Source organism: Lagopus muta, chromosome 3 (genome assembly GCF_023343835.1).
Source record: "Lagopus muta isolate bLagMut1 chromosome 3, bLagMut1 primary, whole genome shotgun sequence".
Classification (NCBI taxonomy): Eukaryota; Metazoa; Chordata; class Aves; order Galliformes; family Phasianidae; genus Lagopus; species Lagopus muta.
In genome coordinates, this window is record NC_064435.1 from 35,994,320 (window position 1) to 36,017,253 (window position 22,934).

A 22,934-nucleotide genomic window follows, 5' to 3' on the forward strand; every position below is an offset into this window, starting at 1 on the left:
TTGTCTGATCTATGTGTCTTTTTGTTGAACTGTGCTCCTCATTACGCTAATGGGGAAAAAAAGAAGTGTACCAGGAAGGTGTCACACTGCAAATTGAGTGATTTTGTTGCATTATGTAGATGTCTCCCATATTAAAAAGTTGTGGGCATCTTATTATCATCCTTAGTTGGAATTTTAATTAGACTCACTATAGGATAATATGTTAATAATTAAACTCAGGAGCATATATTTTACATGAAAATGGTGCTACATGCTGTATAAAATTATCATTCAATTTCCAGATCACCTTTATGAGAAAAGCACAGAGGGACTTGGATTGGAGCTGATTGGCGTATTTTGTTTGGTGTTCTGTGATAAGCTCTCTCATTTACTGATCTAGTAATGCTACAAAAAAGGTGCAGTTATTATCCATACATATGTAGGTGATATAAATTCACAGGCTCTCCAGAAACTCTTAACACAGTTCAGGCATTTGACTTGAATGTATGTCAAAGTATAACTACTGTTCCTGCCACTTAACACAGAGGCGCTGTGAATTACTAGTGCTAAGCAGACATACCTCACCAAACACCTCTGAAACAGGAAAGCAATTCCCTTCTTCCTTTTAGGTAAGAGTGAGTGTGAATAGAAATTGAAAACACTCTTCTAGTTTGAAACCCAATCTGAAAACAGGTGAATATGCAGGCTGAGTGTGACAGAGAGCAGAGCCAGGTTCTGCCAGGATCTGTTAGTTGTTGACCCAAATAACTTTGCTGAGGGTTGAAACAATCTTTCCAAATTATTTCCCATTCCAATTCTGAAGTCCTTCTAGCCCATCTGTAAACACATCTGGATGGCAGAAAGATATAATTAGTATTTGTTTCTGATTAAGTTTTTGGGTTTTGTTTTTTTTTTTTTTTTTTTTTTTTTGCTGTCATGGAAGATACTTCCTCACCACAGAAGCTTTTCCAAAAGATATAAGTAATTTTAATTTTTAATCTCTTTAGACAGAAGGATGTTGAAGCTTCTGTTAGTTTCTAAATCAGATTCTGCTGTCACTTATATCCTTCTAGGAAGTTTGTGGAACTTCTGGAATTCCACAGAATTTAGAGCAGCTTCAGAACTATCACAAGTGTAGTTTCTTAGGCAACAATTTGTCTATAGAGACAGGAAGAGTTCTAAGGACTCATCCTTTTTCTATGTCTGGAAGTGCAGATATTATATGACAGAATCACAGAATCACAAGATTGGAAACGACCTGCAAGATCATCTAGTCCAACCACCCTCCCATTCCTATTAGTACCACAAGCTACTAAACCATATGACAAAATAGCGCAGTTCCTTCTCATTCAGAAACTTCATCTTGCTTATACGACAGACATATATTCAGTCATGCAAGAGGAGAGCAAGATGTCAGGATGCAGGGAATTAAAACATGCAAGAAGGAATTGTCAGAATATTTTTATCCCTGTTCCCTTCCTTTCTCAGAGGAGTGTGCATTGTTCTGGGTGGATGGTTTGTTCAACGATAGTCCTGTACCCAAAAGCAACAAAGCTTTTATGTGTTGTATGAACACAGATTAACACTGAAATGAACAGACATCCTTAAATGGCTCTAAATTTTGAAATTGTTGTTTTAGAGTTGCTCGAGCAGTCACATGATTCCAGTGGCAAATAACCTTGACTGGGAACAAACATAAACTTATTTTTTAAGTATCCATCCAAAATCATCTATTAAGACACATGCACTTTTGCAGTAAGATTATCTATCGTAAGACTTTGAATGAATTAAGGTGGTTATTATCACTTGAAAATTGAAAAATCTCCTGTTGTGTTAAATTTTTAGTGCAGTAAACACATACTTAAACATCTTTATTTTCCTTCATGTCACGGCTGTTTTACTTTTTGAGAATATTTTGCCTGAAAGTCTTCATATTCACATAATAATTTTCCAGTCCGCATTTTCACTAATGCAAAAAAGATAGAAAAACTCTAAGAAAAACCAGAGCTATGTAGTTAAACTAGTTATTTGACTGTGTATTTTCCAAGTCAGCATTCTCAAAGACAGTAAGAATTTTTTTTTTAAATAAGAATTTTTTTCATTAAGCTTCACTAGGAAAAGGAAAACTCATGCCACAGGAGAGTAAAATTATTTGTATTTTAAAAAGTAATCTGACTTGTAAAAGGGAAGGAAATGAGTCAAGAAGACAAGTTGAGAGGTACAGAAGTCATGCCTACACCTCATCACAAAGTTTATCCCTTGACAGTGCGTGACCTAACTTAGTATGCCTACTTGTGTTGTGAATATGTTATACCATACCCAAAGTAATATTTCTACCTTGATTCACAACTGTCTCAACCTCTTTCTTGCTATTAGGTTATCTAAGATGTCTTGTGTCCTTTTGCTCATAATGACTAGTTATACCACATAACTTCTCTGTTTTTTCTCTCTGATTTCAAGTGACATGTTCATTCCTCTCAACATCAGAGGTTGCTTTTGCTGTGTCCTGTGCACGCATGGGAAGACCTCTAGATTAAAGAAATGCTGAGTTCTTTCACTCTACATTGTTACTTTCTGAATTAGTAGGCAGAGTTTGCTCTGTGTCTGTTCAGTCACCTTCATGCTAGAAATAATGGGGATTTTAATTACATGATGTTAAACGTCTCTCTCTGATGTATCCATGTATTGGAAGGCTCATCATCAATTCAGCAGTTGATTGAGGAAACCTTGGATAATGAGAGTTTATTAACCCAGGTTAATGAGCCTCAGGCAGAAGTGAGGGATTTTGTCCAGCTGAAGTGGAGCGTTGAACACAAATCTGGCAATATGAGCAGAAATCAGCTCTCTTGAGATGTGCCCGGGAAATGACAGAGCATTTGGTGGAAATACCAGCAAGTAGAAGCTGAAAGAAAAACATCTGCATTATGAGGAGCTACATTTTTAATCATGTCCTCCAGATCTCTGAGGAGAGGTGAATATCCTATCAAGTGCAATGACAAAGGGGGTAAGTGGTTGTTGCGTTTCTCAGAGAAACAGTGAATATAGGTTTCTCAAGAAGCCCCACTGACCCTTCCCTGAAAGAGTGCTTCTATTGCCCACTACAGTACTGACAATACCTCTGCTCCTAGCAAAATGCTGCCAATCTTCCCCTGGATCTTACTTCTAGTCCTAAGTGCAGAGAGCTGCGCCAGAGTTATGGTGTTCCACAGAAGCAGGAGATTATCTGCCTTTGTTTTTTGTGAGTCAATTCCCCAGTAAAACATTTTAAATTGTTTCAGATTTGCTCATTTGCAAGTAACTGTAATTCCTTGCTAGAAAGACCAGAATTATCCAACAGAGAAAAATATATTCCGTACTGTCAATGAAAAGTAAAAGAATGAAACTTCAGTGATGAAAACACTCATATTTAATGTACTGTGTGCACTGCCCATTGAAAATGTAGCTATCTACAGTTCAATAACGTAGGAGCAGAAGTCTTCTAGATTCCTACTTTTGTATCTGATTCTCTGTGATTACAAACTCTGAGAGGAGCAATAGTTTGAGATGATTCATTAGGCTGAAATCCTTGGTCCTAAATTCAGGAAAAGATTTGCCTATGTTGCCAGATCTAAGAGCTCATGTAAGTGATGCATTTACTCTTCAGGCATTGCTGTTGGCAAAATTTAAATGGATCCAAAATCTTCAAAAAAGCAGATGATAAGAGACAATGGCCCAAAAGAAAATTGCCTTTGAGTTCCTTAACCAAAAACAGGAAGTACCGTATTTGTTAATATCTTGTGCATCTATTCCAAAACATAGCTCACGAAATTGATCATCTTACCCCTTCCCTGCTGAGTAACTTATCCATACTGAAATTGAAAGGAGAGGAAATAAATACTTAAAATATAAAGAGTTATGAAGCACACGCAACTTTTGAAACCAAAACATCTGCAAAATGTCCGAGTGAATGGTAGATGGCCTGAAGTAAGTTGGGTGTGTACTATGTCTAGTTTCAACGTATGGAAAATTGTAAATATGTGAATCAGTGAAAATAATGGTAAGTATTCCAGAAATACATCTGAGAGAGGTTTGAAGAAGTCTAAAGTCTATTGTAAAATTTCCATGTTGCTTCTTTCTCAGAAGGTAAAATTCTGCAGTTCTCATTAAAGAAAGCTCTACTAAACACAAGGTTAATACATACAGATAACAAACTGTCACTCTGACTCTGCTGGATCCCAGGTGAAATTGTGTCTGCACAGAAAAGTTCTCACTGCATGGTTTTTTTTCCATATTTTCTATGAAGATATTACTATAAGAAAAACTCATAGATGTATTTGTGAGAATGTGCCAATTTCACATGATAGCAGAAGCCACAGGGCCTTGGGCTCCTAGCAAGTGTGAACTGTGGAGGCTCGTCCTTGTCTTCTGCAGGACATGCAGTGATCCCAGTCAGATAGTATGTAGGAATCCTAGTAACTGAGTAATTTAATCAGAGTTTACTGCTTTTGCCTCCTTTTTCTTGTGGATATAGTGAAAAGATCCTTTCAGATTCATGTGATACTTGAGTGAGTGAAAAAGGTGGATATGCCTTGTCTTACAAAACATTATTTTCCATGTTTTAGTTCATCAACACGGCCTATCATCTACGTCCTGTAAGAGGCCATGTGTAAATAATTATAGCTGACTAAGTGCTTAATGGCACTTGTGAGCTTCCTGTAGGTCGCCTGCCAGGCACAGGTACTTGTGCTGCTACAGAAAAATGCAAGTTCCTTTGCAGAAGGATATTGGGGTGGTGTGGTAGACCTATGTCTACTCCCCATACTAAACCAGGATCCCTCTCAGAGGACCCAAAGTAAGCCCCACAGCCATCCCCACAAAACCTCTTAAGGTTGAATTCTCATTGTAACTTCTTCAGCTGCACCACAGCCCACAGCAATTCTCACTCTAGAAATGCCTTCTGTTGGTATTCCTAACTCCAAATAGAAATCCCTGATAAGAGTTTCCCAGAACTTCCCAGTGTGTGCCAGTCTACATAGTCTCTTTGCCCTAGCAGGTCCTTTCAGAGTCCCTTCAGTACACATTACAACTTCAAATCTGCTCAATTATTTCAATCTCCTGTCCAAAATATCCTTCCAAACCTTGCAATGTCCCTGCACCTCTGCTGCAGAATCTGCTGCTACTCCTCACTGCTCTGTTTACAGGATTCCCAAACTCTAATCTCCTGACAGTGAAGGATGCTCTGTTCTACACCTCTGGGCCGATCATCTTTTCTTGCACCATCTACTGACATTCACACCTGCTACCATGGCTGGCTGAGCCCATCTCTCCTCTGTCGCACTATTTCCTCTTTAATCCCCACACAGAGGGAAAGACCCAGTTCCTGCTTCTCATTGGAATTTCTAAAACCAAGACACAGGCCACAGTTCATAGTGAAGTGCTTTAATATGACACAAAGTGTGGAAGAAAAAAAAAAAACCAAACAAAATGAAACATCTATTTCAGAAAGCACAAATATATTTACTCTTTATTTCCTTAATCTTATTTTGCAAGTAGGTCTGGAATTTACTTTTTTATAGGATTTGCAAAATAAAGCCTCAGAAAATAGCTTATCTCTCTTTCTACCTTATTCTCTTTTCACTCTATTTTAAAAGAAATTGGGGGAAGTGAAAAGAGACTAAGATTCAAAGGACAGAGTTGGAGGTTACTTGATCATGTCTGTAAATAATTACAGTACCATTGACTGAGTGCCCCAAAGCCAAATTTCCTGCTGACAGATTTTTGTGTCAGCAAAATTTCTATTATCTAGTGGAAGGAGACCTTAAAATCATCACAAGTTGAATATAAGGCAGAGTACAAATCAAACTCATTGCCAATTCTTGATGACAAAGAGTTACTTTCCCCCAAATTCAGATATTTTTTTCCTTTTCATTCCCATCAGAAGCGTTACCTGCATGACCTTATCAGTTCTTCCTCTAACACACAGCAGAGTGTTGGTTGCTTTATTTTCCCTGTAGTATTTTTTCCCCATTGAGACTTCTCAGTGCAATCCTAATGCAGAAGGTTACTTCATTAATCGCTTTATTAGCCCTATTTTCACCTTTGGAAAAGACTCTTAATTCTCCTTCACTAAATTCCTACAAGATGCTGTGAAAAGACAGCAGTGGGTCAACACTCCTTATTAATCTTTTTTTTTTAATAATAAAATAGCTGAACAAGGAGACACAAAGACAACCTGCATAACAAAATTCTGCAAGGTGCCTCAGTTAGACCTTTTCTTATTTAAGAGCTTGTTCCAATACAGGAACATATCTGTTTCCTTGCAACTTGTACTTTCCTAGTACATTTGTACCCAGCCTTGCACTGCTGTCAGTGATAAAAAGGTGAACAAAAACCATGGCACAGGGGAACATTCAGCAGAACATTGTGAATTTGAAAAGCTACTGTGTGAAACCAGGCAAGTAAAATACCTTGTTTTTCAGCCATAAAAATCTTTTTAAATCTTATTTATTTATTTATTTGTTTATTTTTAGGAAAAAATGAAAGAATTGAATGTGGTAAAAATCTGGTCTGCTAAACTGTTGTTTAACAAAAGCTACTAAATTTTGACTAGGTGGTTGTTGCAAACTGTCCAATAAATCACCAAGGGGTAGCACACATCTAAAAAGCCTTCAAGCCTTTACTAGCTCAGATGGTGACAGATTACTGCACTTCTGGATAAGATGCTGTAGTAGTTGATAGCACACATCACAAAGAAGAGACCTATTTCCTGGTCCGAAGACTCTTTTAACAACTAGATTCAGGGCTTTCTAATATCAATGTAAGAGTTTTCTGAAGTTCTTCAAATCAAATTGTGCCTATTTGAAAGAGATGAGGGTTTTTTTTCCTGCAAAAGTCTGGAAGCACCAAGGACACCAGAATCTTTCCTTTTCTCTCAACACCACTTCATGTGTGTTCAGGGAGTGTGCAAGTGGAAGGAAAATCTAACTTGATACCTCCTTGCTGGCTTGATTTTCCAGTGCTAGGAGGAGAAAATAATAACAGAGGACCTCATTCCCAGGGTAAGATTTGTTTCTCTGATTCAGATTAAAAGAATAAGATTTCTTATTTATTAGTCCCTCATACTTTTGACCTCATCTGTTCCCATCTCCCCCCCCCCCAAACAAAACAAAACAAAAGCAGAAAACGCCCATATTCACTGTGCAAAAACATGTAATAAGAATCTCTGTGCCTCTTGTACAATGCAGAGAATTCTTCAGACAGCATCCACAAGAAGAGGGAGGTGATCTTTAGAAATAACTATTTTAGCTGAAAATAAACATCATGGTATATGGACTTACTGAGGAGTGAAGGGTTTTGCTCACAAAACCTTGCCTAGCACAACTGATGCTAAGCACTGTTTGGCTGAGAGGTTGTACCTCCCCATCCATCACCTCCCCTCCTTCTACCTCCAATGCAGCCATCTTGTTGCCATCACAGCCCTATCCACTGCAACTTTCTCTTCTGTCAAGCCAGGTCAGAAGTAAGAGTTGCAAGGGTGCAAAACTACATGAAGACCAACCATTCCATGCAGCAACAGAAGAAGCACTGATTATTACGATTTTTAAAGATATCCTTGAAGCTCAAGCTGCTGTTCCTGTGATATTAGATTGAAATGCTGACTTTCATTAAAACAGGAAAGGAAATCTAGCCATCATGGCTGTGAAAAAAAATTTAAAGACACTGAATACTGGATTCAAAACCTACATTGCAAATGAAAAGAGATTTAAATTTTCTTTGTCTACTTCAATGTTTTAGAAAAGAAAAAAAAAGTATTTTGCTACTAGAGAGATAGAAGAGAGTAGGAATGTGTGCTTTGGGGATGTTTTCAGAGGAAGGCTGCAGCAGTACCATGGAGCAGCTGCCCTGACTGACAGCTCTCTCCTACCCAGAACAGGGGACCTGCTGTGTGGTTTCCATGTGCTGCCTAAGAAGAGGCAGGTGGCACACAGCAGCCGCAGCAGCAGCAGCAGCAGTTTTTTGGATGAAACTCCCTCTCTTTGAGTCCTGTGGTTTGTGCAGCTCTCTTGAGAAGACACTGAAAGAGGTGGGAAAGGCAGCATGATTTTCTACCAGAGCATTGCTGGGGATTCCAAGGATCTTTTCCCTCTGTTTCCTGTAGATGCTCCCCTGGACACTGAAAAATTAGTGCCACACTCCAGTCTTCAACTCATAATCAGGATTAGATAAGCACAGAAATACAATCTGCTTTTCACTAAACTTCAGAATTTACTAATTTTTTACCTGTTTGCTTGAATATGTTTACTTTTATCCTTCAGGCAAATATTTCTGCCTCCTGTGAACTTTTACGTAAATCAATGGAGGCATTTGGCAAGTCACATCAAAACTGCAGCTTTACATATCACTGAAGCGGAAAATAAATGGAAATAATTACTGATGTCTCCAAGTACAGATATGTTTCAAAATGAAACATGTAGCTTGAAGGAGCTGGGATGTATATCCAATGATTTCCTGTTAGCTTACACAGCACTGGCTCAGACATTTTAATTTCATTCAGGTTTGTGCTTTTCCCCCCTTTTTAGGGAGGTCAGGGTGTGATGGTGGCTGTTCATTTACTCCTTTTGAGCATATTGACAGAATCTGTTCTTCACTTATTTAGTAAGCCCAGAAAATGATACTTTTAAATCCCTCTCTCATACTAGGAATTGAAAATTAGCTGGGGTTTGGAGGAAAATAGTATACACTGTAGTGCCAATAACATCACTGTGGTGCCACTGACTGAGCAAATTGCAGTTTTTATATGATAGACTTGATCAATATTCACAGGGGTCAATACTAATCTGTTTTCATGTGTTTCAGTGTAAGCCTGTAATGCATATCCTGATGTTATTAAGTTGTACTGACAAGAGGAAAGCCAAGTCCTACAGTACAAAGGACTGTTCATGAGCCCTCACCAGAGTCCACCATTCTGACATTAGCTGCATCCAAAGAGAAAATTTAGGAGCCCTTCTTAGAGTCTTTGGATTCTTGAAAACAAATGTCATATAACTGTTACCGTGACAATATTTGAAGTACACTCAGGACAGATGGAAATGTTGTGGCTTCTAATACAGAAAAAGATCATGCAGTCCTACCAAAGGTCCAACTGGACAATACCCTCTTTCTAGACCAGGTGTCCATGGAAGGAGGAACAGGTGTCTCTTCACTCACAGCTCTCAGCCTTCTGTTATTCTCAACCTTTAGAGTTGGATGTGATTTCTCTCCTTAGTCAATTTCTCCATATTTCTCTCTGACTAACTTGTCCAGTGGATGTCATGTGGTGTACACATACCCTTCAGGACAAGGATTTTCAGATCTACAGCAGAAAGAGCTGCCTTTTTCCATTTGTTCCAGACCTGGTTTCTTACACCTTCATTTGATACCTTGTAGTCTCGGTGCTAGCGACAAGAGACTGTGAGGACTTCTTATTCTAGGTTTGCATTCAGGTATTTCCTTCACCATCAGATCTTGAACAGGGCTTGGTGTTTTGTCTTTTATGTTCTTCACCAGTTTTGACATTGCAAAGGGAGTTATGTGAGGAAGGCATGTGTGTGTGAATGAAGAGCTGGTTCACATCTCACCTCTGCTCTCTCACTGGTAGAACTTTTGGACACCATCATCCCACAGGGAATATCTGTTTCTCTTGACATCAAAAGTGTGTGGAAAATCTAGAAGCTTGATTTGGTATCTGCTACCTTACAGCCTGGGAACAAGGGATGTTTCCATAGAGTCATTCATCAGTACTTATCGTGATAGTATCTACCTACCTCCACATGCTAAACAGGCACACCTTACACAGAAATGTAAGCCTGTGCAGATTTGGAGCATATACACAAAACATCATCATGTAAAGCACTTGTAGAGAATCCCTATCATACTACAGGGAGACCATGCAGCAGAGATTTGTACTTCTACTGGGAGGACAGCACTCAGACCAACAGCACCACTAAGATTGTTGCCAAACTATCCTGAGACAGATAAGGATTTGCTTTGTAAATCTGTTTGAAGACATCTCTGGAGGGCAAAATATCAGTCCAGTTTCCAGATTTCAGTTATTCAAACCCTGCTGTTAACATCAAGACAACAGGGAGGAGGTTGAAAGTTTGCTTTTGTAAGACCTAGATTTTGAATACACCATCAACACTTGTACTTGTATGGGATTCACACTCCATTTGGAGATGCTACAGTTTCAGCAAATTGGGAAGACTCACTTTGACTAATGTTTATAAATATCTTAAGGGAACTGAGACACAAATGCATGAGGCCAAGTGTGTACCTCAGTGGTGTGTAGTAGTAGGACAAGGAGCAGTGGCTTAAAACTTGAACATAGGCAGTTCTGTACTAACATGCAGAACTTCTTTATGGTAAGGGTGATGGAGCATTAGAACACGTTGCCCAGAGAGGTTGTGGACTCTATTTCTGTGGAGATATTCATGAGAAGTGGCCAAACACCGAGAACACGGTACATGTGGCAAATAAAATATAAAGCATAAAGCCTCCCTCTCCCCCCAAAAAGGAGAAAAGAGGTAGTGAAATTGCATATTTGCTTTAGTAAAGCAAAGTACTGGAAATATTCTTCCAGAACTATCTACTGACAGGAAACTGATGAATGTTTGAAAAAATATATGGCACTGTTCTGCTTCATAAAGCCTTATGTCATGGCAGTATACCAATACTTTTGGCTTCTAAAGCTCTGCTGTGCATTCACAATTGGAGAAATGCAGGGGAATCTGTGAGCTCATGGCTGAGGGGACAGAAAGAGAGATGAAAAGAAAAAAGATGAATCATTTTAAAGTTGCTAGTTTGCAGCATTTAACATACACAAACAATATTTTGAAATGTTTGAAGGGTACAAGATCTGATTCACGTGCAACAACAATTGAATGGCAAAGAAATCAGAAGAGTTCAAAGTCTTCACCTGTAGTGCATCTTCCAAGGCTGTCTCTCTTGAGGTTGACAGGATTCTCAAAAGGATGCAGTGTACACAAAAATCAAAAGATGTTTCATATTCAGTGAAATGTTCCTGCCAAGTTATTCCGCATTTTCTTTTAGAGTGCCAACCAGCACAGATTCAAAGAGCTTGGACTTGAAAACACAGCCTTCAGAGTCTGTGGAGAGGTGGTGTGAGGCTGTTGTCTGTGCTTGGTCAAACACCCCAAGTATACAAAATGAGGGAGGCAATGATTTTTCTGTTACTATGATCATGTTAGCAGTGCTAGTGAGGTATCTGCGGATTCACTGAGCTGAAATTCTTGATCAGTTGTCCCTTTTCATGCCAGTGCTGCATGTTTGTTATTGTATTTTCTGACTCATTCAAGGCAACCTGTGGAGAGCCTGTATCTGAGATACTGATGCTGAAGGAAAATCACAGCTAAACAAGTGACTACATGCAAGTACATTTATATCAAGTATTTATTTTGATCAATGCTTGTGCTCAACCAAGAATTCAGCTATAAAAGCAGTTTTCTGAGAATCATGTTCTGAAGTGACTACAGAATTTGTGCTATGTAAAATTTCCGATTACAAAATCATCAGAAAACTAATTTGTAAAATCTCCTATGAGAACACAAGATTATTTTCTTCCTTTTCTTTTTCTTCTAGTCTCAACCTGAAATCTTCCAGATCTGCTCCTGCATTTGCCTTAAGGAAAGGAATACACCACCCCAATACAAATGGTCTTTTTCATTATTTTCCCCTATATCCATGCAAGACTGAGCAATTCTATGAATCAGATGTCTAAGCTAATGACAACATTCATTAATTCATTAGTTTAACAAATGGACTTGAATACTGCTTAGAATATCTTTGAAACCAATAACCTCAAAATGGTGTAATCAAAGTAAAATGCTTCAAACATTTGAATAAATTTAATCAGATGGCAGGAATTTGTTACTAAGGTTATTTGTTCCCTCTCTAGCAATACTCAAACATGAGTTTCACCTAAATAAAGATAAATCTAAGTTATTTCCATGGCCTATTAAAGCAGTTCAAACAGAATTTATTTGCCTTCCTTACTTCACAAACAGGAGCCTAGCCCTTTAAGTACTGTTGTTCCAGTTTTAGAGGAGAGAGACCATAAAATGGGGGTGCTTCATTAAAATACCATAGCTTGCACCTCTCAAAGGCACAGGAAAAGAATATTCACTGAGTAAGTAACACATTATAAATTATAATTGAGATTCAATTCTCCCAGGGAGAAGGGAAGGTAACTTGTCATTTGAAGTGTTGTGAGTTTCTGAAAATGGACCAGGAGTTTAGAGGGTATAATGATATCATTAAGAAATGCCCTTGCAAAGCAAGCAAAATTATACTGTGCTGTTTCTTGAAAACCGCAGGAACTCTTTATTGTTCTGTCAGCAGCAGTTCAAAGAGCTCTGTGACCCCATTAACATTCACTCAGGCATGTATAGCAAATTGGAGGGGTGAAGTTTCTCGAATAGTTAATTATATTTTGTGTGTTTGAATACCTATCGCTGCTAGCCATGTGGGCTAAGTGTCATAAATGCACACCTTGCACACCTGGTTTTCCTCATGGCTGAATTTATCTTTCAGTACTTGGAGAAAGCAATATCAAAGGTGGAGAAGGGACAGGGAGGAAGGAAGTGGAGAAAAGCTAGATTAGGGATAGCTGGTTTGATGGCCAACACTGATCTTGCAGTACCTCTGCTTTCAGCAGAAATATCTGTGTGATGGTCAAAAGACCCTTCAAACCCACATACCCAGGTCTGGGTAGGAATATTTGGAATATAACACTATAAGCTTAAGCTAAAATTACTCAGAGAAACTGATTTTCTTCCATTTTCAACAAGAGGCAGCACATCTAGCCAAGCTATTTATTTAATTCTGTATGAAAAGTTGTGGGCTTCTCCTAAAAAATGTTGACATTTCATAGAAAAACTTAATTGAAGAAATTCAGAATCTCAATAGAACCACAGTTTGACTGTTCTGCTTGCATTTGTCGTTTGTCAGTCCTGTTGTTCACACAGCTTTTTCACACATGATGGCAAATGGCCACAGACAGTCTCCTTGCTGCTGTGACTACTGACTCATCTTAAGCAAGAGAGTAGCCAGCAGAAGGAAACAAGATTTTTAGGCATTTCTTGATTGGTTGGAGAAAAAAGCTTTCTCTTTTCAATTGAAATTTATCAGAATTTGCCTTCAGATGGTGAAGGTTTAATTTTTTGCATATTGAAATGATTGCATTTTTTCAGAGAGAGAGAGAGAGAACGATAGGAGATATTCTCTCCAAAGTTAAGAGGGAGCACACACATTGATTAATTAAGTCCACGGTATTATCTGTACCAGTTCATCAATTTCAGCAACAGTACATATTCAGGAATCCTTATCTCTTTAGGACTTCAACCTCACAGATTTCCTCACACTTAGCACTAAATTTGCTATATATCAAATGATGGAAAAGAGCATCACAAGGAGATAAGTTCTGTCTGTGCTATACTGAGATGTTACTTCCTGAGAAATTCTTCAATTCAGGTTCTCTCTGTTAATGAAGTCAAATAAAGTTAGGATTGTCAGTGGCATTCTTCATAAAACTTCTCCCAGATGTTAAGAGTCAGACTCTGTCACTGGTGAAGAAGTGTCTATGCGTGTCAGCATTCCAACTGACTCAAAAGAAACAATCTCTTCAGAGCATTGAGCATATGCACTACTGAGCAGACTCCTATGCAAAGCTGCCTTTAAATTCTTTTGGAAAATTGAAAAATATTATATGTATTACCCTATAAGCTTTTGGCAAGTTTCCACTTTTTTTTTTTTTAAGTTTATTAAAAGTTTTGCTGTTATCCTCCATAATTCTTAAACGGCGATAGAGTATTTTGTTCATCAAATATATATTCATGCTTCTGCCTCATTTCTGAAAAAAACTGCCAATTTGATGACATTCTAAATGTTTCTGCTATTTGAACAATATTTGCATTGTAATTAGAATTTTGCTAGCTATGCTTTTTCTCAGCCATATTTTCATTGCATGTATATTAGAGTTGATCAGAAAGCCTCCTTTGAAATGGAAATGATTTTCATTACACTTCAGCCGTGCTTTAAACTGATTCTACCACAAACAGTTCAAAATAGTGGGAGAATAGAGAAAAGCAGAATGCACATTCATATAATCTAGGACGTCTCTAGCAGAAAGATGCAAGAAAAATATCCTAAGAGAGTTTTGGAAGGTTTGAATTACAGCACAGTACAGCTGCTGGAGGGATTTGCCCTGAAATGCTTTTTTCCCTCAGAAAATACCGATTTGTCAACATCAAAGCTTGGTAGAGGGCAGAGGGTAGAGAGGAGGGGAGAAGCAAGTTGGGAGTCCCAACGAATTTTTCACTCTGTTTTCATCTTTTCCATGGAAGACTATAGTGTTTGAGGTGTCTCAGTTTGACGTGTTTGAATCAAGGAACCCCTGCTATTCAGAACTGCTTGTTTCAAGTGTGAAGCTCTACACAGTTAAGAAGAGAAATAAAAATACTTGACAACAAACTAGATTCGGGATTTCTAGACAGAAAGTTCCATTTGATGTACAAAATTTCAAAAAAATATTCAGATGTTGAGGAACATACCCCCCAAGAGTGCAAAATTTATCAAATGGGAAATTACTTCCTGCAACAGGGCTGGAATTACAGTCTCCACCAAGGCAATGGCAAAAGTCCCGTTGACATCTGTTGCCATTTCAACTCAAGATTTCTGAAAATGCTGTGGTCTCTTCTAGCCGTACTGCATAACCAATACTGAGGATTTTATAAGTTCTTTTGTATAGGTGGAGATATAAATAATAGGCTTGGCTTTAAATGAAATTTCTATGTGCTGTAGAAAAGTCTTTTCTCTGCATGTAACTGGAAAAAGCAAGCACACAAATATTGCTCCGAATCACTTCCTTTCTAGACTTACTAAACAGTTATAGAAGTTTAAAATGTGCCTGCCTACAGCTCTCTGCTGCCAAACTTGCACCAGAAATTATTACATTCCCTAGGGTTGCAGAATGGAAACACAAAGTTCTGTGCATCATTGAGCTACACTGCAGCAGCCAGAGACCCATGGCCATTCCCACTGTTGCAGCATCTCTGAAAGGATGTGTTAAAAAAGGTATCAAGAGCCAGGGATGTAAGAATACAAATGATCTTACTCTGCTGCAGCTGCATTCCCAGGGAGCTTGGATTTTAGTCCAGTAGTTGCTAGTGAGAAACAGCACAAATCCTCTCCGAGAGAGCAAAGTCCTGATCTATCTGAGCTCAGGGCATAATTTATGCCGCATATCACAGTTTCAGTCATACTGTCACTTCACCTCTTGTTCTGGCTTCTGTTTCCACATACACATGTGCCCCCATCACCACTCCACATCTCAGATAAAACAGTACCCATTCCAGCTCTGTTTACATTTAGCTTTCAGTGAAATGTTACTACTGTGTCTTAGGAATTGGATTCAATGATCCTTATGTGCCCATTCCAACCTAAATGTTCTATTTTATGATTATTTCTGATCTAGTTTTGTGTATACAAAATTTTTTTATATTTAAAATGACAACAACACCTAGCATAATTTCTCGTAAGAAGGTATCTGTAATTCTCTTCAAGATGCCTTCACTAAGAAACAGCTTTTGGCATTGTAAAAGAAGTAAAAGAAACTGTTGTTACATCAGCATCACTCTTGAATTTCTATGAAAACAATGAGGAGAGGTGTAATATAAATTAATATATGTGAATTAGCCTGTTTCAATATTTTATATGAGGAAAAAAGATTCCAGAAATACATATGACCAGGACACAAGATCAAATATAAACTACTTTTGCACAAATTCATGCGAAGTTTTGAGATATGTCCAGATCAACTCTGGTTGTGTGCTTCCTGGCTACCAGTAAGAAACATTTTTGTCTATTGCAAACTTTTCTGTCTCCTTTTCAGGACTTACAGAGTATTTGCCTCCTGTCTCACTCTTAATACAAACTCCATGAGAGCTTTACTAACATGTATTAACTTATATAAAAAAAAAGTCTTTCCGATTAACTCACTGGCCTCTGGAGCTGTCCCAATTGCAGCTTATCCTCACCCAAGGCCAAAAGCCCAAAAGCCTTCAGCTGGCAAACATAGCTGTGCTGATCAATTTTACTAAGTAGTTAATTCCAATTTTCATGTGACAAATAGGCATCTACTGCCCACTGTACTCTACTTCTTCCTTGTTCCTGTCAACTCCCTAGAGACGATAGGCACACAAAGAGCACAGGCCTTCTCTTGCAGAGAGTGAAGTCTGTTTATCTACCTTTATTTTATGTATAATGAGTCAATCCCTTTTCTCATCTGCTAAAATTTCAAAGGCACTCTCACTGACAGCTCAGAGAGTACTCACTCTGCATATCACAACAGCTGTTGGAGACAGATAACACGAGCATTTCTGGAATGACTCAAGCTGACCTTGTTTCAGTAGATACTAAGTGCTCTTCATTAGCTGCGACTTCATGCTCAGCAGTTCAGCAAAGGTCTTTAATATGAAGGTCTTCAATATTTAAGGAAAAAAATACATTTTTTGAAACTTCTGAGAAAGCATTTAATGGAAAATAAATTGTATGCTTTTAATGTGCTTGTATTGCAAATGGTTTAATCCAACTACTTGTGTAAACATGCGCATATGTCTCATACAAGTAGTGGATTGCACTCTCCTAGGAAAGATAATGACAAGGCCTTTGTGTAAAATCAAAAATGTAAAAATTTCTTTATTTTTTACAAGTGTCTACAAGCTCCATAAATCAGCATTACTCTGCAGACATGCAACAAGTCCCATCTAGTAATCCCACACAAGAAACTGACCTCAGCTATCTGCCAGTTTTTGTCTTTCAGATTTTCAGCCTGAAAGACTGAGAGGATGAACTAATGAACGAGTGATGTCTGAGTCTGCAGTCTCTCAGAAATACTACTTTACAGTCTACCTTGATTTTTACCCCAGATGTTAAGTTTATTTACTTGTACTTCTCTGGGCAAGTGTACATACCTCTATATGTGATTTTACTTGCCCAGCAACAATTACTGAGGATTTGAACTGCTCTGTCTTCAGCAGGCATTGACAGAGAGCTCTGCATCTTTCCCTTAACATAAGCTGTTAGAAATACTTGACAAGACATAACAGCATTGCAGATTTATAACATAGATGGATTTCTCCTACACTACAGGTTTCTATAGAAAGACAAAACTAGAATAAATATTTTTAGGGTGATCTTCAGTTTGTTATAATACAGATTCTCACTCTAAACTATCATGTGACAGCAGTCCTATGATTAGAAACTCTACAGAACAGTGGCTGTCTTACACTTTCTGTGTAAGGATGCTCAGAGCTTGCTTCCTTCATTCAATTCATAAAGAATTCAACTGGAAGTACTAAGGCCATCTCTGAGATCATACCTCCTTCAGCTCTCCATACGTAAATGTATTGCTCCAGGGCTGGTGAAGGAAAGACCAAGCCTGCAGAGCAAAGGGCTGGCAAAGTATCTAAGTATGTGGTCATTGTCTGGGCTCTGTTTAGATCCCTAGGTTAGACCACATCAAAGACTTGGTCATGGTTGTTAACCATGACATGCTGATCTGAAATGCTATCCCATAATCTCAGCCTGGTTTCAACTTTGAATAAACAAGAACTGGTAACAAATTAGAAAGAATTCAAGCACTTCTTGCCACTCATAATGAAACTTAAGGAATATTAAGGATTCTGATTTTTCAGTTGGAAATTAAAAAAAAAAAAAAAAAAAAAAAAAAAAAAAAGCATATTTACAATTTATTTTGCATAAAATTTTTGGAAAAAAATCATATATTTAAATCAGCATCATCTTATTTTCTTTCATTTCCCTCCATTTCCATAAACAAGAATATTCAGTTTTCACTATGTGATGATAAACTGAAGATAATCTAAAAGTGATAATAATAATAAAAGATCTTTAATTTATCTCCTGGTGGGTGTTGTTGGTCATAGCTTCTGTCAGGCTGTTACCAATGAATATCTGGAGTCAGATCCCTGTTTGCTGTTGATACTGTTATGAGCGGCTCTGATTGCAAAATATGAATCGAAGCGCTATTGAATATGAAATCACTCCTGCAGTGATTCATCAATGCCACTGAGTAGAGGTAGGACTTTTTAGAGAGTCACTGCCCTTACATGCAGTATTGTAATTGCAAGTTACAGAATCACCAGAGAAAAACAATAACAACAAACACCTAAGATGTCTAGGATACAACCAGGGATATAACCATTCATCGTACTAGTTTCAGTATCTTGACAGGCTTGGGGCAGGTTAGCCTTTTTGTTAGGCAGCTGATTTGTGCTGTAAGCTACTCAGCTGGGTCCTGATAGCCTTCTGGCTTTGTTTTCATCAAAGGTGAGATCATAGCTTGTGCTGGACATTTCGAAAGTTTGAGGGTATTTCTGGACACTGCTGGAGAACTTGCTGCCTTTCAGCTCAGAAGATCAGCTGGGGGGCTCTGTCTGAATACATGTGAACAGGTACACATGCTTCAGGATGTAGCTGGGCTGTTGTATGAGGCAGAAAAAACAATGTTTCTCTGTCCACTCTAAAATCAAAAGTTCCTGTCTGCAGGCAAGGCAACTATATACTCCAAGCAAAACATAACTAAACTTTTTATATATTTTTTAAAAAATCTGGACTTCACACCCCGGCTATATTAAATGAAATGATTGCAATTTTGAGCCCTTCAGTACAAGAAAGCCATTGAGGTCCTGAAAAGTGTCCTGAGAAGGAATCTGAAGCTGTTAAGTGTCCAAAGCACAAATCTTACAGGGAGTGGCTGAGAGAGCTGGATTATTCACTCTGGAGGAGAAGGGGATCAGAGGAGACCTTACTGGTCTCTACATCTGCTTGAAAAGAGGTTGTGGTGAGATGGAAGTTGAACTCTTCTCACACGTAACTAGTGACAGGGCAAGAGAATACAGCCTCAAGTTGCACCGAGGAGATTCAGGGTTGGATATTAGGAAATATTTCTTCTCAGAAAGCATAGTGAAACATTAGAAGAGGCTGCCCAGGGAGGTGTCCAGTCCCTGCAGATGTTCAAGAGATGAGTAGATGTGGCACTGAGGGAGATGGGTTAGTAGGCATGCTAGTGATGGGTTGATGGGTAGACTAGATAGTCTTAGAGATCTTTTCCAACCTAATTGATTCCATGATTCTACAGTCCTATGATCATAAGGAATTGCCACATCACATTCTGTCCTAATTCTCATATTTATCAGAGGTTTTCAAGCCAGTGGTCAGTAGCAAACATAGAAATTTATATAGAGCAACCAGAAATTCAAATAGTGTAATGAGAAAACCTAGTGATTATGTAACTAATCTTTAATCTCTGAATATTTACAGACTTACACAGTGTTTGGAACTGAGCAACCTGTAAAATAGTGATGTATTAATCAGTGCAGGCCAGACTGTGAAGTCTGACCAGTAGTGGTCTTGCAATACAAGATTCATTATCACACACACCTATGTAAGATTTGTTTCTTTCACTTAGTGATGACACACTCCAGAGTAATTCAAGGGAAAAAAAATAAAAATGAACACACACACACACACACACACACACACAAAAAAAAAAAAAAAAAAAAAAAAAAAAAAGGAAAGAAGAAAAAGAGTGGACTGAGATATTGAATCAAATGGTCAAATGGGAGCTTCACAAAACTATGGGAAAATGGCTCAATTATGGCATTAAATTAACAGACAGTCTAGAATTTCCTTAGACTTAGATAACAACATGTAGACACTCAGGCTCAACCCCACACAAAATTATAAGATGTATTTTCCTTCTATCTTCTAAATGTATGTAGGATATTAATATGGCTCAAAATCTCTTCATAGGAAAGAGGATTTGGATATCCATTTAATCTGCTGTCTGAGCATCTGTATATGCACAGTGCCATCGTTGTGAGATATAACAAGGAACTGAAACAACCTTGATCTCTTTCAGATATGATCGAAACTCATAAGAGCAGAACTTGACCATTTTACTGTCAATGAACTTCAAAGCAACTCCTTTTGCGACTCTTCTTTTTCCATATCTAGATCTTGTCAGCATTTCAACTGCATTTTAAATTTTACATTAGTTTAATGTCAGCTCATTTTCAAGTAATAATGAAACAAAGTGTTACTGAAACTACTTCAACAACAAACCTAAGAGCCAATTTTTTTTTTGTTTTTTTGAAAGACTCCCATCACTTGCTATATTTATATCATAGAGTCAAATATTTATATCATATATCATAGAGTCAAAGAATATCCTGAGCTGGAAGGGACTCATGAGGATCAATTTGTGCAGAAAAACCAAGCATGAACGACATCCTCCCAAACATTATCAACTGGAGTGCAACATTCACAACTCCTAAAACTAGCAAAGCCCACTAGTTGTTAGAGAAAGAGATACTCATGCATTTCATAGAAAGTTGTATTTCCGTTTAATGGGCAAAAGGCAGTAACATGACTTCAAATGAAAAATGAAACATGCAACCATCAGAAGAAGAAAGTCAGCTTTGTTAAATTGCTCAGCACAGGTTGTCAGGCTAATGATGTAATTATAAGGTCAGCATTGATGTTTTCAGGCCTTGATGCTTCCAGAAATGTACTGTTGCCAACAACTGCAAATAATCTGGGGGCTTCTCCATCTGAGAATGAAGAAATACCTGTGAATAAGCATAGTAGGGGAAAGTGGGCCTGAAAGGAACAGCTCACTTTTCCACTGCTCAGACTTGAAGATGGCATGAGGTGGACATGCCCCCTCATTCCCATGCAGCAGAGAGACAGCCTGTAGTGCCTTGGGCAGAAATTGGATGTGGTAAATACTGGACTGGCCTCTTGCTAGAGAGCTGACAGTACAACAGATTGAATGAGCGCAAGAGCATCTTGCTGACATTTGATTTCCTTCTGAATTTCACATGGCTTTCTCTTTCTTCTAAGTGAGGTTTTTTAAACCACAGAATGTTATTCTGCAAAGGAATGCAGATGAAGTGAAAGCAGCATCAGGAGAAGATAAGGTACTGTCCTTGTCTTTCAGGGACTAATTGCACAGCTTGACTTTCTAACTTGCTAGAATTGCTGAAAAATTCCCTACAGAGGAGAACACAGGATAGAAATTACTGGCATATTTTTCTGCCTTATTTCTGTATAATAGCATAAAGAAAATCATGATCTAATTATAGACAATGCATTAGTCAAAAAATAGTTGAACAAATTGTTCTTTCTAGTGTATTTGTTAAATCTAAAATACACACACCAGGGAAGATTATTACTGAGGTATTATCACTGCAGGATACCTAAAAAGTACTAAAAATAAAATGGAAATACAATCATTTTTAAAATCTTGCCTTTTTGATATGCAGCTATGTGAAATGCAGTCCTTAAGCCTGGTCTAAGTTGGAGTCAGCCCTGCTTCAAGCAAAGGGGTTGGGAGAAATGTTCTTCAGAAGTCCTTCCAACCTGAGTGGTTCAGAGGTTGTATCAAATGTCCACAATTAATAAGGTGATGTCACACTACTTCAAGTCTAAAAATCCAACTCAGGTCTAACAGAGAAAATGGACTTGGAATCAAGTGGAAATGGCTGAAGTTCACTCTGAGCACAACAGCCCATGCCTGTCTTCTGGTTGTTCCATCAGGTTCCAGTTATTTTGCTCTCACTTTTTCCCTAACTCTGAAACAGCACATGGTTTTAATTTTCTCCAGTTTATTTGCAAGCACTAAGTGGATGTGCAGACCCTGAACAGTCCAAATTGTAATGTGGAAGGATCCTGTATGGTAAATTAAGGCAGTCAGAGTGAGAGCATAACAGGGAGCCTGTCCTCCCTCTTCCTCATTTCCCTCTGACTCAAACACATCCATGCAAGCAATAGACAACACACTTCCAGTTGCTGAGGGAACTGCTCTCTTCCTCTCCCTCACCCTCCCTCTGAATGCGGTTTTGCTTGCATGTCAGCTGCACACTGCAGAAAACAGATGTTGATGAATTTTAATCTCCTTGATTTCTCCAATGGATTAAACCTCAAATCTCTAAACATCACATCCTTCTTAATGCTGCAGTAAGTAACACGTATATATTGGTTACAGTGATTTACAATTGGAAAGAAAGAAAAAAAAAAGCAAAAAACAGTGAAAATGAAACATCTGAAAATCAATCTATGCTGCAAGTGAATTGGATACAAACATTTTGGATTTCTGTCTCTCACAACCTCTGCACCCTGCCCAGTGCTGAGGCATGTGCCCCTGGCTGCAGTAACAAAAAATACAGGCACATGGTGCTCTCCACCTACCTGCAAGCCTTCAATGGCCAATTTGAGGATGGATGGTGTAAGCTTGGAGGCTTGCTTGAAGGAGAAGTTGCTCCAGTCTATAATTAGAATGAAGCCATTTATCTGAAGCTCCTGATCTTCGATGAGCACTTCCAAGGACAGTAGAATAGCCCGAAGGATATCTATGAAGGAGTTCCTAAAGAAAAAGCATTAAAAAACAAAAACAAATCAATGGTGGCAGTTATCTTCAAACCTACAGATAGTGAGCTTTGCTGCAGATGGGGTATGTATGAAGGATGGAAAATCAATCTTTTCCTGTTGGAATTCTTTTTGAAAAGAAAGTTATTTCAGAGGTGTTACTAAAGTGCTCCAGATCTGAAGCTGACATTCCTCTGCTTGATGTGATAAGTTCTATTCACCGGTGGACAAAATAAACCATGAATTAAATCATTTTTATTTTTCTGCCATACCTTACAATAGATTTTAGTTAAGCTACTTTGGGAAAACATTTGTCTGTGGTGAAGTGAAAGAGATTCAGGCTATCAATTTAAATCCCTGCTCCTTTGGATATACTCCACCAGTTTTTTGTTAGCTTTTACTCTTTCCACTTCAAAGAGGAATATCTAAAAAAGAAAATAAGCCCATACAATATTAATATAAATTGTGTGGTT

At 38.2% G+C, this 22,934-nt stretch overlaps 1 protein-coding gene across 1 annotated transcript in view; it reads right to left on the reverse strand.

Annotated features, from left to right (window-relative positions):
• The window catches only part of CLVS1 (clavesin 1), a 97,623-nt gene that overhangs the window by 37,637 nt on the left and 37,052 nt on the right, over positions 1 to 22,934 (reverse strand). The window contains exon 3 of the mRNA XM_048938774.1: positions 22,285 to 22,459. Within this exon, the coding sequence (XP_048794731.1) occupies positions 22,285 to 22,459 (175 nt within the window). The remainder of the gene's footprint in view (positions 1 to 22,284; positions 22,460 to 22,934) is intronic.